Source organism: Coptis chinensis, chromosome 8 (assembly GCF_015680905.1).
Source record: "Coptis chinensis isolate HL-2020 chromosome 8, ASM1568090v1, whole genome shotgun sequence".
Taxonomy (NCBI): domain Eukaryota; kingdom Viridiplantae; phylum Streptophyta; class Magnoliopsida; order Ranunculales; family Ranunculaceae; genus Coptis; species Coptis chinensis.
The window spans coordinates 71,826,996-71,842,110 of NC_141463.1; the positions used below are offsets into that span (position 1 = coordinate 71,826,996).

Genomic DNA, 15,115 nt, shown 5'->3' on the forward strand with positions numbered 1-15,115 from the left:
CAAATAATCCATACCTGTAAGTTTACACATGAAGAACAATATACTTATCATCTTGTTGGTCTCTTGTGTCCAACTAAAGAGTTTAATTGTTATTTAGTTGGTGAACTATTGGCTTTATGAATAGTGGGTTTACCGAAAAGCATAAAGCGAGTTCTTTTCTTGATGAAAGGAATATAACAAAGATTCAGAGTTAATGACCTAAAAATACAATGAACTTTGCAAACAGTTCACATAAATACAACAAACATCTAATTTTTTCCGAAAATACAACGTACATTTGATTTCGTTTCTATTCATACGTTCCGTCAAATTGAACAAATGGCATGCTTATGTAGCTGTTAAAGAAATCCCCAAATCTTTCTTGCCAACGTGTTAATCTCCTAAACAGTGAGCTGGAGTCAAACTAAAATTTCATATTTCCAACTCATCTCGAAAATGCCAAAATCCGGATTGAACTTCAGTAAACATAATTTCAACATCCCTTCATTTGAGTCCAGCTCATGGTTTAGGGGATTTGTTGGCAATAAAGATATATGGTTTTTTTTTAACAGCCACATAAGCATGTATGAACATAAACAAAATAAAAAGTACGTTATAGTTTTAGAAAACATTAGAAGTTCGTTGTATTTATATGAACTTTAAGCAAAGCTCATTGTAATTTTAGGTCGTTAATCCTAAGGATAAATTATTAGGGGTCTGTATAGCTGAGTTAGCGAATATAGTTCCATTGCAGCGAACAGTGGAATATTTCACTTGTGCTGGATGCTTTTAATGTGAACATTCAACAAATCAAACGTCCTTAATCCCCTTATAGATAGGAATTCCCCTTCCGATATAAGATAATTGAATCTCATCTCATGAGTTTGTAGTGCATATATTTACAAGTGTTTGAGGATTCACTGAATACATTGACTATTTTTTTTTAAATTATTATTTTCTTTTGGAATTAGTTCGCTTAGATGCCATTGGAACAGTTTAATTATTAAAGACTACTAAGCTATAGAGTATAGACGAATAATTGCTAAGCTACTTTTGTTAAGTATTGAGTAAATTAACATTGTGCTTCCTTTAGATGTAGCCAGGTCACAGAGGTCAGTTGAAAAACAAACTTTTTTGTTTAGTCTGAGACTCCTAGGTATAGTTGCAGGGTATTGTTGATTCATCAATATGCTTTCTCTGTTCATTCTCCATAAGCCCGTATGACCTCTCTCTCACGCACGCACAAGCAAACAGCCCTTGTTTTCCCATAACTACTTTCATTGTTATACATTTATCAAATTCTTTTTTAAACAGCAAACTGGGCCTAGTGATTCTTTGCAGCAAGATTTGTTTTCATTGCTATGCCACCACTGTTATTTTTTAGGGTCCTGTCCATTGCTACAATTTACTCGGTTTTGATGCATTGACTAACCAATTGGTCTTGGAAAAATTAAGTTCACTTATTTCCATTACAACTTCTCTAGTTGAATCTTCCCATAATACCCAGGATAGGCTACTAGGTAGGAGTGGTAGGACTTTTGACTGATTTTGTTTTTTTAATGTTTGGTTCATGATCATGAACTGAATTCCTGGAAATTGGAAGAACAAGATAGAAATTAGGAGAGACATCCTATTGTTCTTTTTCGGGATGACAATATTTTAAGAGAGAGATAATGCTGTTTCAGGGAGTAGAGATGGCCTTATTTCCCTGCATCTAGGAGTTTAGAAAGGAAGTTGATTTTCCTTTTAACTCCTTGATTCATGGTGATGAACTTGACCTCTTCGTACTAAAAACAACACGACCTTGACACTTTATTATTTCTCTCCACTTTCCAGGAATTAGGTTTCTTCGAACCGAACTTAGCTTTAATTCTAACCTACTGTGCTGGAGTAAATCAAAGAAGTAGGCATCCAGAGTGCCTCAGTGATTGGATATATTTTGATGGGAGCCAATATTAAAATATAGGAAGAATTTAATAGCATAACCAGAAGTCCTTAGTTCTGTACTTCTGTCTCTGTTATCAAATGCATAGAAAACCGGTTTATGTAGGACACATTGTTCACATTACTAATTTACTATTGGATGGTTTCTATACTAAATTGTGCTTTCTGCGCTTTGATCTCAGTTTCCGGGATAGAAGGTATGAATATAAAGGACTTAATAAGGTCTGGAAGGGAAAACTGGCAGATGCCAAGGCCAGTGGAAACTCTATGAAGATCCAGGAGGCACAGGTATGTGTGCTATATTAGTATTCCATGAGCCATTCAGATGTAGTATATTGTTACCAGAACGTATTGTGATTGGGTATTGACTGATGTCTTTCTTTTAATTGCAGGATATGGTAGTTGTCTATGACTCTTTGCAGCTTGCTCACAAATGTATACTTAATTCCTTTTATGGATATGTCATGCGCAAGTGAGCTCCGTGACCGCCTTTCAATATTTCTCCTGTGACATTCTCCTGGTTTTACAGTTTTGGTATTTTTTAGTTATCTTGCAAGCACTTTATTTCATTTTGTAGGGGGGCAAGATGGTATTCGATGGAAATGGCTGGTGTTGTCACCTATACTGGAGCAAAAATTATTCAAAATGCTCGCTTACTAGTTGAGAAAATTGGCAGACCACTAGAATTGGACACAGATGGTATCTGGTGTGCCCTTCCTGGATCTTTTCCAGAGAACTTCACGTTTAAAACAATGTAAGTAAACATTGTTATTTAACATTCTACTTGATGGTGACTGTTCTTTGGAATATGGAAGGGGATGGTGATGTCGATAGGCAGTTATTTTCCATGGTTTGCAGTTGCACAGGCATTATTGATAATGTCAGTTTCAACCTTCGGATTGATTTATGCAACACTAACATCCTATGAAACATATATTTCAGAGATTTGAAGAGGAAGTTGACTATCTCATACCCTTGTGTTATGCTTAATGTTGATGTCGCCAGAAACAATACGAATGATCAATATCAGGTAGGGGAGCTTCCACATCCAAATGTGCTGTATACACACAGTTCTGTTTGTCCTCTATAATTAGTATTATTAGTGCTAGTTTAGTATGCTAATTGTTTGGAAACAATCTAGTTGTACATGAAAAGTATTAGAACTCACATTTAACGTCCTTTTCTTCTGTTTTCTTTTTTCTTGAATCAGACACTTAGTGATCCGGTCAGTAAGACATATACAACCCACAGTGAATGCTCTATTGAGTTTGAAGTAGATGGACCATATAAGGTGAACAGAGGTATCAAAATACAATTCATTCGTGAATGTTTGTTTTCCACATTGTTACTCAAACTGTTTTTGGCCAAAATTCAGGCAATGATTCTTCCAGCTTCAAAGGAAGAGGGGATTTTAATTAAGAAGAGGTATGCCGTTTTTAACGATGATGGAACCCTTGCAGAGCTGAAAGGTTTTGAGATCAAACGTAGAGGGGAGCTGAAACTCATTAAAGTTTTCCAGGTACCATATGTCCATCTAATCATCTGTGTTGTTGTTTAGCTTTCCTGTTAAAGAGTTGGAAGTGTGTGACCTGCGATCCCATTGAGGTGGACTGTTAACAGAGTCCACTTCACGTTTGTGGTGTGATATGTGCCTTACCATGTGTTAGACACTTGGACCCTTGATATACATTGTTGCAGCCTCCCTCTACAAGTTTGAGCTTTTAGAGTAAGTGGTTCTCAACATGGTTCAAGTGGATTATTTTTTATTTTATTTTGTTTTTATTATTTTTTAATTCATATCTTTATTTGTAATTGTGAAGGTTTCTCATTCTCATGGGCATTTCATTAAAATGTTGTGCACTAGTTTATGATGCTTGGTCACTGACTAGTGTGTAGTGAGAACCGTCTTTACTGCTCTCTAAAGAGAAAAAGAAGAATGAACATTAGCTGTCTTTGACTTTAGATAGTTTTGCCCTCTCTATTGAAGAAATTGCAACTAGATAAATAAAAATGCATTTTTGTTTCTAACAATAATTCCTTTCTGCATTTAAAATTATATTTTTCAAACAATATCTCTTTAACTTGATCATAAAAAAAATTTATGGTGATTACAATAAAATGGCCTATTTCTTTATTTATTTTTTGGTAAGACCTATTTCATTGATGAAAAATACCAAGTGAAAAACAATTTTTTTTTTTCGAAGGCATAAAACAAGATCATAATTCGCTTAAATGTCCAAAGGTTGTACACTTTTCTAGTATATTGAATTGGTTTTCTAGCTAATTGTAAAAATTTGCTTGCATGAAGTATAACGAATTGGTTTCCTTGTCTTGGTTTTGACTACAATTTATAATTATATGGGTATATAAAGTACAGACCAGATTGCAATGTTATGTGGCCAAAAGACAGGAACATATTTTAGTTTCAAAGTTACCTGACAAATTTGATATGGCGATTTTTATTTGATTTGATTTCATAATTTGAGACACATTTAGATTAATTGAACTAAGTTACAACTTAAGCATAGAAAGATGAGATTAGTAAGTGATTAACATGGTTGGACCAATGAATATTTAAATTGTTTTATTTTTCTCCCTTGCAAAATGTGTTATCATGCGCTGGACGCCAGGATTTGCAAGTACGGTTTGTGCATGCTTTTGGTTCAGATGCATACCACTTTTATCTTTTCTATTATATGAAGGAAATTTCCCTCTTGGTAACTGCCAAATGTTTTGTTGTTTCTTGATTAAGGATAACAATTATTCGTAAAATCAACTCCGTCGTATAAAAAATTGCATTAACCAGAACGAGCAAAGCGAGTTCTCTTGCGCTAGGGGTGATAAAAAATATTGTACTAATGTGTCTTATTGTCTTACTGCTTTCTGCCTCACATTTCTTCTCCATTTCCTCTCCCTCCCTCAATTTCTTTCACTCTCGCCGTCTTGCGAACTGGATTTTGTAACTCTTTCTCTCCAAAGTGGACCAATTTTCTCTCTACCTTCTTCTTCCCCTATTTTCTTCTCTTCACTCCTGCAAATCTGATGCACTTGTGTGCAAATAGGGATATGGTTGTGACGCCGAAGAATCACGAACTGGTTGTTTGTGAGCCACTACGGTTGTGCGCGACAACCGGACAGACCTGAAACAAAATTGAGAAGGGAATCACAAAAGAAACCCTGCAATTAATTAAACAAATGCACACACAAAGAGAAAACACCTTCTGTCACAAATGTAGTTTATTATTAATCAACCAACCATGGCCAAAGGCGTACAACTCAATATATTTTAGACTAAAAGAATTATGAATATAGAAGCTAGCCTTCTAATTCATGTTTAGAAATTAAAATACCTAATTTTCGGAATTATAAATAAACCTGAAAATAACTGCTAAAATCATCAAAATAGCAATCAAAGAGTATTCTAAAAATCCTAGTAATACATAAACCAATACGAGACTAAAACCAAAGGTTTAGAACCCTAGAATGCTGTGTTGCATGGGTACGCCAATATTTCCTCTGTGTCCCGTGTCGTGTCGTGTCGACACCGACATGATACAAATTCGTGATTTGAGTAGGAGGATTTTTTTTTTTTTTTTCAGAGAGGTAGAGAGGAGAAATAGAGAGGAGAGGTAGGAATATTGATTGGAGAGTCTCCCTTGCGCAAAGTTATTCTCTTGCTTTGGTCTTCATTCTTCTCTCTCTACCTTGTTTTTTTATGGCGGCTAAATCTAGGGTTATGCAAGACAAAAGGAAGACAAAAGGAAGACAAAAGGAAGAAGATGTAGATAAGTTGCTGCTGTAAGCAACTTAAGTTGGGTGGAAATGGGTGGGCCAGTCTTGAAACAAATAATATGGACTAGCTTCAAACTAGTAATTAATAATTGGTTCAAACTTTCAGTGCCCAATGGGCTTTGTCCTATGGATACAACCAAATTTCTGACCACAATTTCAAACATTATCATTTATAATTCAAAATCCAAATGCCTTAAGCCTTGTGTTTTCCAAGATTCAATGTTTTAGAATTAAAATAATTTCTTTATTAAACAAAATAAAATAAATAAATTATAATGTTAGCCGTGTCCCCGTGTCTTGATTTTCAAACCTCGCTGTGTCTGAATCGCTGTACCCGTGTCCAAACCCGACACTCGTACCCGTACCCATGCAACACGGCTAGAATGCATCAAAATTCCTTATCTCTACTTTCTGACGTTGATTCACGAGTTCGTCACTGTCACACGGTATACTAGTTTAACTAACCATTTAGATTATCGAAAAAAACCTAACTGTTTAACCAAGATTGAAAGTTTTGAATGAACACAACCTCTAACAAACACATCTATTTGATGAGAGAGAAACTGTTCAAATCAGTTATAAGAAAATTTGGAGAGAGAATATTTCCTATTTTCTTAACAAACACGTCTAATTAACTGTGGGTGCCTTCATTCTCGAGTTTGTTTCACTTACTATGAATCAGGTGAACATCTTCGTTAATTTGAATCAAGTAGACATATTTTGTTTCTTCTTCCATTATTTCCAAAACTTAATTTTTTGTGTAGATAACAAATGGGATTACAACATCGTAATCTACTCTTCATTTACCATCAACAATAGTCATTTAAACTGGGACAATCTTGCATTTTTCGTCCTAGACAACGACATCTGCTTCAGATTTCGTGTGAAGGTTTCTGCCGTGTCATTTATGTGGTGTAGGTACATCAATAACACTAGTTATGAAAGAAAGATTACAAACCTTTTTCTTATAATCATTTATACATAATCAGTTACAGTCAAAGCTTATACTTTCTCATTGTGTGCAAATCTATGGTAATTGGTATATTTTATCCACATTAGTGATTCAAGTATATGAACATTTTAACTGGCCAGTTTCAACTATTTCTTTAAAGTAAGAAGGGCCCAACTTTTCCCTTGGAACTTAAATTCTCTTGAGCCGGCCTTGCACAGATTGCATGTGGGACACCCAAAAACAGTTACCAAACAGTTAAGAATTGAAGATCTCCATGTACTATTTAGAGGCAGTATATGCTGTAATGAGTATGTTGTATAACTCTACTATTTTGTTCTTCTAAGTCTCTCATACCATCTCATACTTCAATTTATATGAGATGTTGAAGTATTTACTACAGATGAGTTGTCACTGAATATAAACTCTACTTGTCTTTAACAGGCTGAGGTTTTTGACAAATTTCTCCATGGTAAAACCTTAGAGGAATGCTATTCTGCAGTTGCATCTGTTGCTAACCGCTGGCTGGATCTTCTCGATGTATGTCACAACTCCACAACTGTTTGATCGTTATCATGGTTCCACTGTCTTTGTTTTGAATACTGCAGTCATTTTCTGTAGCATAATAGTCGAGGCATTTATTTATGGTGGCTTTTGACAATTTACATTTCTTTGCTAGAATCAAGGAATTGATGTTGCTGATAGTGAGTTGCTTGACTACATATCAGAATCAAGCACCATGAGCAAATCCTTAGCTGATTATGGGGAGCAGAAGTCATGTGCGGTGACCACTGCAAGAAGACTGGCTGATTTTCTTGGTAGTGCAATGGTTAAAGACAAAGGATTGCGATGCCAGTATATTGTTGCATGTGAACCACAGGTATGTCATTATATGGTATGTGCCCGTGTCTGTATGCATGAGTTTATGGTGGTTTGTTCCTCTTTCTTTGTTTTGTATCTCTTTCTGTACGATGTAATTCAGTTTTTCTGTTACTTCTCCTATGGTGCATAGTTGCAAGTTTAAACACTGAAGTTTTATATGAAAGTTCACTTGGAAGCTGGAAACTTGTAGCACAAGCGGTTTCTGGAGCAGGGGGTGAGGAGGAAGAAATTGGGGAGAGGGAGGTAAAGGGGTTAGAGGATTACGATGCTGAAAGATCTAAGGGTAATGGGTTAGGGTATGGTGAGTTATAAGAAGGATCTGGTAGTTTAGCCATTCCGGCAGCATTTTTGGACAATGGAAAGTTACATACCCTCAAAGCTCCAAGGAAGCATAAGCTTAATTATTTGATTGCTATACCATGAAATTGATTAAGCTCTGGAAATACCTATGAGTATAGATTTAAGTCACATTAACACGGATATTGTATGGTGTCCAACACGGGTACGAAGTGTCTGACATGACATCTTGAAAGCACTTAGAGAGGCGGACAAGACTGTCAATACTTTCTCTTCAGACTAGCTGTTCCAACTCCTATTAATCCATTTAAATGTGTGATTTATTTTGTTCTCAAGACCATCTTATCATTGCCATCTTTATGTGAACCCAAACATTACTCAAGTTTTTCAGTGACACATGGTTTAGATTGAGAGAATCATATTTTTTTAGCCATTTTTCTTCTCTTTTTTTTGAAATCTCACTAGCTAAAACAGATAAGATCTTTCTTATCTCTCTCGTAGTCTCGTTGTTGTTCACTTCTTTTACTTCTCTTAGGATTCTAAGTAACCTCAATAGTTTGCCTCAGCATGTATCCAACACGATTATCGATGCGTCGGTGTGCCTGACGCTGTTTTTTCAAAATATGGAGTGTGAATGTTACATTGGTATGTATCTTATTGGACCGAAGAAAAAGAATGAACTGTTAACTTTTGGCTTAGCAATTATTATATCAACAAATAAAACATAGAAATGATTGTAAATTATCTTCTTAATGCTTCCATTTGTAAATGTAGAATAAGTAGTGGTATGTCTATAAGTTTAATCACTATACGAGCGCAAGGTGCATGTTGAAGATCTACTGTTTCTTTGGTGATCTTTTATTATTAGTGTAAGGTTTATCCTTCATAATAACAAATGCATTTGCAAAAATAAAAATAAAAATGTGTCGTCTTTCTACTGATAAAAAGAAAGCTCTTGTGATGTATATACATGACTCTTGTACATACGCCTTATAAAACGTGAATGGAAAGGAATCTAAGGCTGTCTTTTTGTGAGGTTGTTCTTCTCCTTATGACGGTCTTCCTAAAGGGTAAGTACAAAAATAACATGTTTTTTTTTTCTCTTCATGAATTCAGGGCACCCCGGTCAGTGAACGTGCTATACCAGTTGCAATTTTTGAGAGCGCGGGTATGAGATCTATTTTTGTTCATACTTTGATATAATTTGTTTCGCTTATTGAACAAAAGGGTTGTATCATCTGACTCATGCAGAGATGAAAACATTTTTAAGGAAGTGGTGCAAAATTTCAGCAGATATGGGGATTCGATCCATCATTGATTGGTCTTATTACAAGCAAAGACTTAGTTCAACTATCCAAAAGATCATCACTATTCCTGCAGCAATGCAAAAGGTTCAAAAAATATAGCAAATTGCGAATAAATTCTGCCAGTTCTTGTTTTTTGCTTTTCTGAAAAATGAGCTGTACTTCTTCAGGTTGCTAATCCTGTCCCTAGAGTAATTCATCCTGAATGGTTGCATAAAAAGGTGCGAGAGAAGGATGATAAATTTCGCCAGCGAAAACTTGTTGACATGTTCAGCCCGTTGAAGAAAGGTGTTGTTGAAGATCTAGAAGACTTCAGAAGCAAAGACGGTGTCTCTATTGTTGGACCTCGACCTATTGTTCGTAGTTATGAAATGAGCAAAGAGAGACCTTCAGCCAAGGCATCTTGTCGCATGGTTCCCCCGCAACAACAAACTGATGCTAATAACAGACTACATCAACCACTCACACCATTTGTTGGAAATGCTGTTACTAAAGAAAATATTGACAGAAGTGTTGATTATCAGGGATGGCTTGAGTTAAAGAAGAGAAAATGGAAAAACACTCGAGAGGAAAGAAAGAGGCACAGGTATATATGTATATACACTATCTAGTTAATTGACTATTCATTACCGTTTCAAACTCTTCATTTGGATTGTTGTAAGGGACACAGCTAGTTGGTAAGTGGCATTTGTTATAGATCATTGGAGGAATACTGATTACAAGGATGACGAGTAACAGACATGCGTAAAACCTTAGAAAGATGGGAAGAACTCTCTCTCCCTTAAATCCCTACCCTTAAACCACTCCACCCATGTACGAGTCCAAGCTCAATATTTGTGGGAACAACTTCCGAGGTCTTTCCAAGGAGCAGTAGGTGCACTAAATCACTATTATAAAGCCTATTACTTTGTTTTTGGTGAATGTCATTTTGGGTGGGAGAGTGGTCCTGCGGTTAGACCTTATGGGTGTGTGGTTTGGAGAGCCATTCTGTATGTTCTTCTTATTTTCTTGAGAGGGATTAGATACAAGTTCGGAGTGGAAAACATGGTTCTCTTTTGGGAGTATCAGTGGTTAGAAGGTGGATACCTTTCCCCGACTTTTCCTCTTTTGTTTGGTCTGTCTGGGCTTAAAGGAAAACCCATTTTGGATTGCATGGTTAGATCTCCGAATGTCATATCTTGGAACCAAAGGCTACACAGGGCTTTGAACGATTGGGAAATTTATGATTTATGGCAAAACTTGAGGCACTACTTCCTGTGGCAGACAGTTGTGATAACTGATAAGCCATGAACCAAACAAACTCACCACCTGTCTCCCAAGACAATCTGGACTCCAAATGGAAAGCAGACCAAATTTTCCAGGAAAAAGGACACTTAAAAAGAACATGATTTCACCGATTCCTCATCCCTCCCACACAATTGACAATAATTAATGACAATTTTTTTTTTCCGCTTCCTAAGATTATTAATGGTGAGAATACGCTCCAAAGAAGCACACCAAGCAAAAAAGCGAGATCTTTCTCTTCCTTTGTTTGTTTGCATTGTAGATCCATGGAGCTTTGAAGATATAGTGAAAGTCTTTACCTTTTTCTGTTTGAATATGGTTCTCTTTGCGTTCATTATATTTAAATTTTTGTGGACATGAACTTCTATTGTTTCAGAAGATTTTCTGGTTATTTATTGGAATCCGACTAAATATAAATATTGCTTGCTACACCTCTCTTGCTTTACCACCGATTCTCTTTGCAGGGTAAGTAATTCAAACAAATTCCACCAATCTGATGGTGTTTTTGATTCGTCTGGTGCTATGTCAAGTCATAAACAAGTTTGCGGTCAAAATGGGGTTAGTTCACTTTTCAGGAGACATGAATTAGCCCTTGTGCGCTCACACTGGCAGGTGATACGCCTCTCTGGCATTTTTTGAACATTTGGCTGGCGTAAATATTAGAAGTCCCTCATTTTACCTTCTATGTTTCAGATAATACAGCTTGTTCCAAGTCCAGAAGCCGGTCACTTTTTTGCTTGGGTTGTTGTTGATGGAATCATGCTGAAGGTTCCAATACGTGTTCCGAGGGTATTTTATCTCAATTCAAAAGCACCCATTACAGAAGAATTTCCTGGAAAGCGTGTAAACAAGACTCTTCCTCATGGGCGTCCAATCTTCAATCTTATTGAGGTTGCTTTTGTTACACACTTACACCCTAGAAGAAATTCAACTGCAGTCCTTAAGTTTCTAGTAATGTTCCCAAATGAAAGAAAGTAAACCATTCGTTTTTCAATCTTTTCGGTTTTCGTTTTTATTTCCTTTTTCTTTCTGTAGGTTGTGATTGATGAAGATCAATTTAGGGCGGAAAGCAAAAAGCTTGCTGCTCATCTTGCAGACCCAGAAGTTGAGGTTAAACTTACAAACTCAATTTTGTACATTTACAGTTTCAACGAGAAAGGGATAATGTTACTCGTTCTAAATGCTTTTATGACCAATTAACTGTTCTTTTGATGCTGGGTTCTTGTATTTCTGCATTTCATGAATATCGATGCTTTCTTGAAGCTCACACTAGTGTCATCTCTTTTTTAAATTTATTATAGTATCTTTATTTGTCCAAAACTATTTTCTCAATGGGCTGTGTGTAATGCCATTTTTGTTGGTTCTTATATCTTTTCTTTGTATATATTTTTTATTGCTAGACTAGCAATTGTTAGAGTATCTTTTCAAATTTTCTTTTAAAATCAATGGCAAGAATTCGACAGAGTGCATCACTGGGATAATAATTTCGTTATGAAGAAAATTGGCACCCACATGATAGTGGCTGAAAGAGTTTAATATGAAAATAAGATGATTCTACCAATTTTTAATAGGAAAATACTTCCACCCTTTTCAGCTGCCAAATTGGCATTTCAAATGAAATGTTATGCTGCTTTACCCTTCCTTTGTTTGTGCCCTTTTATGACTAGCCTATGTTAGGGTTCTTTCCTTTATGTGGTATTTCCTGTATGTATTTGTGTCAGAAAGGGCCCACAATCAATTAAGACCATATCCTCTTTTTCTCTCTTCTCCGGATTTCTGTCGTCTTCTCTTACTCATAATGTTGAGATCTTTAGTATATTCCCACGTGGAATGCTTAGAGCCTTGCAGTATAGTATTGAAGTTCTTGGGCCTCTCCACTCCTAGCCAATTGATTGAGTTGGATGCTCCTAAAGATTAAGATGGTATGAGAGTAGGCTGTTGTGGTTGGCCCAAAGGACCCGTTTACTCCATGTCATCCAATTATTTTGTACACGTGTTAGGCTAGAGTAACGCCACACTTGAGGGGGTGTGTTGAGATGCTTAGTATAGTCCTACATGGGATGCTTAAAGCTTTGCATTATAGTATTAAACTTCTTGGGCTTCTCCACTCATCACCAATTGGTTTTGAGCTGGATGCCCCAATGTTTAAGACATAACGTAACTATATTTTAACTGTCTATGTTAATTCTTTTATCTGATTGCATCCCAATTTTCATCAGGGGATTTACGAGTCCAAGGTGCCAGTAGAATTTAATGCTCTTCTTCAGATTGGATGTGTTTGTAAAGTGGACAGAGCAGCTAAAAACCGAAATGCCCAAGATGGATGGAGTCTGACGGAGTTGCATATGAAGACAACAACAGAGTGCTCTTATCTAGAGCAGTCCATCCCTTTCTTTTACCTGTATCATAGGTAAAGTGTGGAATTTATGGTTTTAATGTCTATCTTGGACTACTTTTACGTCGATTGCACATGAAATGAAGGATTATTTGTTACTTTATTATAAGCTGCCTTGGTATCATATTAGTTACTTAACCAATAGAAACTGATGAATTATACTAACAAAAGAATAGCAATTAGAAAGATCTGGAAGAAGTGAGCTATAGGAATTATGTTGATATCTGATTCTGTCTGCTGGACACAAGTAATCCTACCCTGCAACTTGAATATTATTAAACTGGCTGGAAGGTGGTTTCATATCGTCCTCTCCCACCTACAACTCTATTATTAGATGTGTGCCTGTATCTTTTTGTGTGTGTGTGGGTGGGGGGGGGGGAGAAGGATTTGACTTCTAAGTATGTTTGCTTTGATAAATGCGATTCTTCAATCCACGATCGTAATAAATTTTCAATTCAATACATAGTTCTTAATATGCTCTTTTCTCCTTCGCTTTTTGTTAGGCCTGATTAGAAAGGCATTGTAGTACCACTACGAAAATAATCTTTCTATTCATTGATGCTTACTGGGTCTTTCAAAAGAAAGTTTTTTTTAACCGTATCATTCACAGTGATAACATGGTTTATTTGAGCTAAAAAGATATCAAGTTTTATTATCAATTAGGTCATTGCTTCAATATCTGTAATCTTTTGCTTCTAACAAGCACCAAATCATTTGATAACTTATTCTGTTTCTAATTTGTATTTATCATTATTGCGTATCTTATATGCAGCACAAAGTTTTTCTAGTTACAGAATATAGTGGATGTCGTCTTACTCTGACAACTTTATTTTGATTCCAGTGTGTCAGAAGGACGTGCAATATATGTGACATATTTTTCTGCATCTGGATCTGTATTTGTCGTGGTGGTGAACCCTTTCCAGAACAGAGAATTATCCTCTACCCTTCTTGAGAAGCATTTCCGCGACGCATGCCAAGCTTTGTCTGTTGAACCTCCTTCCTCTGGAAGTGGGATTGCTTTCAAGGTTAGCTATACTCTGTTAACTTCACTTGATTTTTGTTCATCAAGCATAGACCTAACAACTAGGTAAACACTATTTTCCTTGTCGAACCAAAAGTTCCATGCTGAACTATAAAATTAAACCTATAATTATCTAAATTAGTAAATTTGGATCATCGAGCTTAAATTAATAACTAGGAGATCTGCCACCATAGCACTCTGTGCCTCTGATACATCAATTGGAAACCGAGAACCAGTCTGCTTCAGCTCAGTATGGACTTTCTTATTGTTCTTGATATTCTTACCTGAAGATTATGAAAGTAACTGATATTGTAAATTTCTATTGTCATTCTCCTATTTAGATTCATGCCTCCAAGGAACTTAGTGTAGCAAATGCTCCACGGTCTACCTTACTAAAGTCTGTCTCAACTCAGAATCCAGATATTGACCTCACCCTGAAAAAATGTTTTTTTAATTCCCATAAAAAAAAAAACCAAATGTTATGATAAGACATTAAAATCCACTTCACTGATTTCTAAAATCATCATCATCATCATACTCTATCCTGCATAAAACATTAAAATCCACTTCACTGATTTCTAAAAAAATCATTGTCGCCGGAGGTTTTGGGGGTGGGGTGGAGTATAGCAAACACATAAGCAATGAGAGTTATTCTTACTGGAAAATTGGAAATCCCCATTACACACACACACACATTGCCCCCCCATGCTTTAAAGCCTCTCAGGCCTGTGTACCATTTCAAGGAACCAACAAAGCGGAAACCCATCTGCATTCTGTTGTACGTGATTGTTTACTTATGACATCTAATTACGGTTATTTCCTTGGTCCAAATTCAGGTGGAATATGTGGGGCATGTCAGAGATGCTGAAAAGCTTTTGCAAAGAACAATAAACGAGTACAGGTTGTTAGATATCCATGGCAAGCAGTTTCTATTTTCCATCAAATAGTAGCCTTCCCTATTAGCTTGTGTATGTGAGTGCGGATGCTGTGTTGTAATTGAATCTATGAAGTGGAAACGACGCAACACTACAAAGTTACTGAAGCATGTCAAGTGATATATACAGATGCAAGCAATTGAAAGGGGCTGAAATATGACAGTGATAATAATGCAGATAGCCACGTAGCGTAATATATTTCATTACCAGTGCCATCAATAGATTTTAGACCGATATAGAATTGGTTAATGCGTAACCTTCTTAAGCTATATATGCTCGTGACTGTATCAAAAAACAACAATTTTGTTCTGATACAGTTGCACAAATGACCCC

At 36.2% G+C, this 15,115-nt stretch overlaps 1 protein-coding gene across 3 annotated transcripts in view; it reads left to right on the top strand.

Moving 5' to 3' along the window:
• LOC147482813 (DNA polymerase epsilon catalytic subunit A-like) overlaps window positions 1-15,115 on the top strand; it is a 34,038-nt gene that overhangs the window by 11,675 nt on the left and 7,248 nt on the right. For 2 of the 3 annotated variants that reach the window (XR_015203527.1, XM_086575459.1), the window contains exons 19-35: window positions 2,106-2,211; window positions 2,316-2,395; window positions 2,501-2,677; window positions 2,866-2,953; window positions 3,134-3,214; window positions 3,299-3,442; window positions 7,109-7,204; window positions 7,344-7,544; window positions 8,960-9,011; window positions 9,095-9,234; window positions 9,318-9,733; window positions 10,896-11,043; window positions 11,125-11,322; window positions 11,467-11,541; window positions 12,651-12,841; window positions 13,668-13,851; window positions 14,684-14,748. Coding sequence is in view for 2 of the 3 variants with exons in the window: in XM_086575459.1 (XP_086431585.1) it covers window positions 2,106-2,211; window positions 2,316-2,395; window positions 2,501-2,677; window positions 2,866-2,953; window positions 3,134-3,214; window positions 3,299-3,442; window positions 7,109-7,204; window positions 7,344-7,544; window positions 8,960-9,011; window positions 9,095-9,234; window positions 9,318-9,733; window positions 10,896-11,043; window positions 11,125-11,322; window positions 11,467-11,541; window positions 12,651-12,841; window positions 13,668-13,851; window positions 14,684-14,748 (2,442 nt within the window). In the remaining variant the exon portion in view is untranslated. The remainder of the gene's footprint in view (window positions 1-2,105; window positions 2,212-2,315; window positions 2,396-2,500; window positions 2,678-2,865; window positions 2,954-3,133; window positions 3,215-3,298; window positions 3,443-7,108; window positions 7,205-7,343; window positions 7,545-8,959; window positions 9,012-9,094; window positions 9,235-9,317; window positions 9,734-10,895; window positions 11,044-11,124; window positions 11,323-11,466; window positions 11,542-12,650; window positions 12,842-13,667; window positions 13,852-14,683; window positions 14,749-15,115) is intronic. The other variant, XM_086575460.1, reaches the window with a different exon arrangement.